This window comes from Rana temporaria, chromosome 1 (genome assembly GCF_905171775.1).
Source record: "Rana temporaria chromosome 1, aRanTem1.1, whole genome shotgun sequence".
In the NCBI taxonomy this organism is placed as follows: domain Eukaryota; kingdom Metazoa; phylum Chordata; class Amphibia; order Anura; family Ranidae; genus Rana; species Rana temporaria.
The window spans coordinates 422,420,249-422,422,281 of NC_053489.1; the positions used below are offsets into that span (position 1 = coordinate 422,420,249).

At 45.1% G+C, this 2,033-nt stretch overlaps 1 protein-coding gene across 1 annotated transcript; it reads right to left on the bottom strand.

Moving 5' to 3' along the window:
- Positions 1-745: 745 nt before the first annotated feature.
- LOC120924959 (thymosin beta-11-like) lies at positions 746-1,763 on the bottom strand. Its single transcript, XM_040335895.1, has 3 exons — positions 1,660-1,763; positions 1,051-1,164; positions 746-951 (listed from the first exon to the last, which is right to left on the bottom strand). The coding sequence occupies exons 2-3, from the start codon at positions 1,148-1,150 to the stop codon at positions 920-922; spliced, it is 132 nt and encodes a 43-aa protein (XP_040191829.1). The 5' UTR covers positions 1,151-1,164; positions 1,660-1,763; the 3' UTR covers positions 746-919.
- Between the last annotated feature and the right edge of the window lie 270 nt (positions 1,764-2,033).

Below are 2,033 nucleotides of genomic sequence, written 5' to 3' on the forward strand. Positions count from 1 at the left end.
AGCTTGCACGGTGGTGAGTAATTGCGGGCGCGTTCCAGCGAGCAGCCATAGCCGCTGACTTTATCACTCAGCATGTCACTGGCTGCGCTGCTCTCAATCCATCCGCTCTAGCCAATCAGCGGCCAGACTGAGTGGCGAAGAGGGTCGCGGGACTTTCGAGGGGTCAGGTAAGTATAACGGGGGGGGGGGGTCAGCAGCATCAGAGGTTTTTTCACCTTAATGCATAGATTGCATTAAGGTTAAAAAATGTTTTACAACTCCTTTAAAAAGGGGTTGTAAAGGTTCCTTTAAGCTAGTGCATTGTTGGTTCACTAACATTTTCCCCTTCTAAAGGTTTCCTCTTCTCCCCACCCCCTTTGTTTTGTCTGAATTTCTCACTTCCTGTTTCTCCTCAGTAAACTGTTCTGGTTGACCCCCCCCCCCCCCCCCCATGGATGATGGGGGCAAGCTTAATGGAGGAGAAACAAGAAGTGAGAAATTCAGACAAAAAAAAAAAAAGTGTAAGTGGACCAACAATTCACTAGCTCAAATGAACCTATTTAGAAAATAAACAAACCTTTACAGTACCCATGGGGGGGGGGGGGGGACAAAAAAAAATAAAAAAACACAATATGCAAATGGTTATATAACAAAGTGGGCGTTATCCCAGTTTGGCTAGGAAAGTGGCAAAAACACTTATTTTTAAATACCTCAACCAAATACACTATACAAAGCAAAACGGATATGATATAAAAGTAATAAAATGCAGAGATGACCTTTTATTGCACAAAATGTTTATTCCATTGAAATACGTAGAGGGAAGACAAGTTCAGACAGACAATTCCCTTTTTTGGCATTCTATGATCCTTCATTAGGACTGACAGATCACATCTTCATTCACAGTGCATTGTTTCACCAAATCCTGCGGAGGGTCCAGGCGCTAATTGAAGCCTTGCTTTTCCTGTTCAATTTCTGGAAGGGATGACATTTTATTAGGATACAAGCAGGACAAAAATGAAGCAATCAGGCATGAGAACACATAACAGGGGGGGGGGGGTTCCAGAGACTTACCCTCTTTCGTAGGCAGGGGGTTCTTCTCTTGCGTCTCGGTTTTCTTCAGCTTTGACTTATCGAAACTGTCGATCTCTTTCAGGTTTGGTTTGTCTGCCATCTTTAAGCTCTTATCTGTAAAAAGAAGCAGATGGAGGGGCTGTCAGGACATACAGACGGATGGACAGAAACAGACGGGCGCAGCACCCACAGAATCCTCATCTGTGTACAGCACTTCTCATCAGGCTCCCACATCAAAGGCAGATCACACATGGCAATGAATGAAAGCAGTTTACAAGAAGCCACAGTAGATTGATTCAATACATGGAAAATTTCATTTTTTTTGTTCCCTGCATGCCCCTAAATGTATAAATGGTGGTCTCTTGTAAAATGCCTCCTATACAAGTTCCCCCTTCAGAGCTTTAAAAAAAAAAAAAAAACCCACACACACATCCAAGTAAAATGCTTTTTTTTTTTTTTTTTTAAAGCGAAGACACTTCTTTCCAGCTAAATCTAATCATATCTTAAAACGGACATCGTGGTGTGAATAGGATACAGTTAGCAGACAGGCATAATATATAAACATTGAGCAGACATACAATTTAGCAATCGCCCATCCCGGGGACTTACCTAGGCAGCGGCTATAGACAACGATTACCACTTCACAAGAGGAACAATGGGCACAGACCCCCAGCCCCCCCTATTTATAGGGCGAGCCCAGCCCAATGCTTTCATCACTGCTTCACCCCATTGGACGACCGCTAACGAAGCTGTCGGCAGAGCGGGTCACGTGGTGACGCCTAGTGTCACGCCCAGTGATGGATCGGAACCGGCGGCACGTGGGTGTGTGTAGAACAATGAAGGAAGCGGGATGACTGAGGGCTCATATAACGGGAACACGTTCTGTGTTATAGCGGCCTCCAGACGGCACGCCCTCGGGCATTGGAATGACAAATGTCTGGGTGTTGTCTGCTGAGGTTCCCAGAGAAAACACGCGTTTCCAC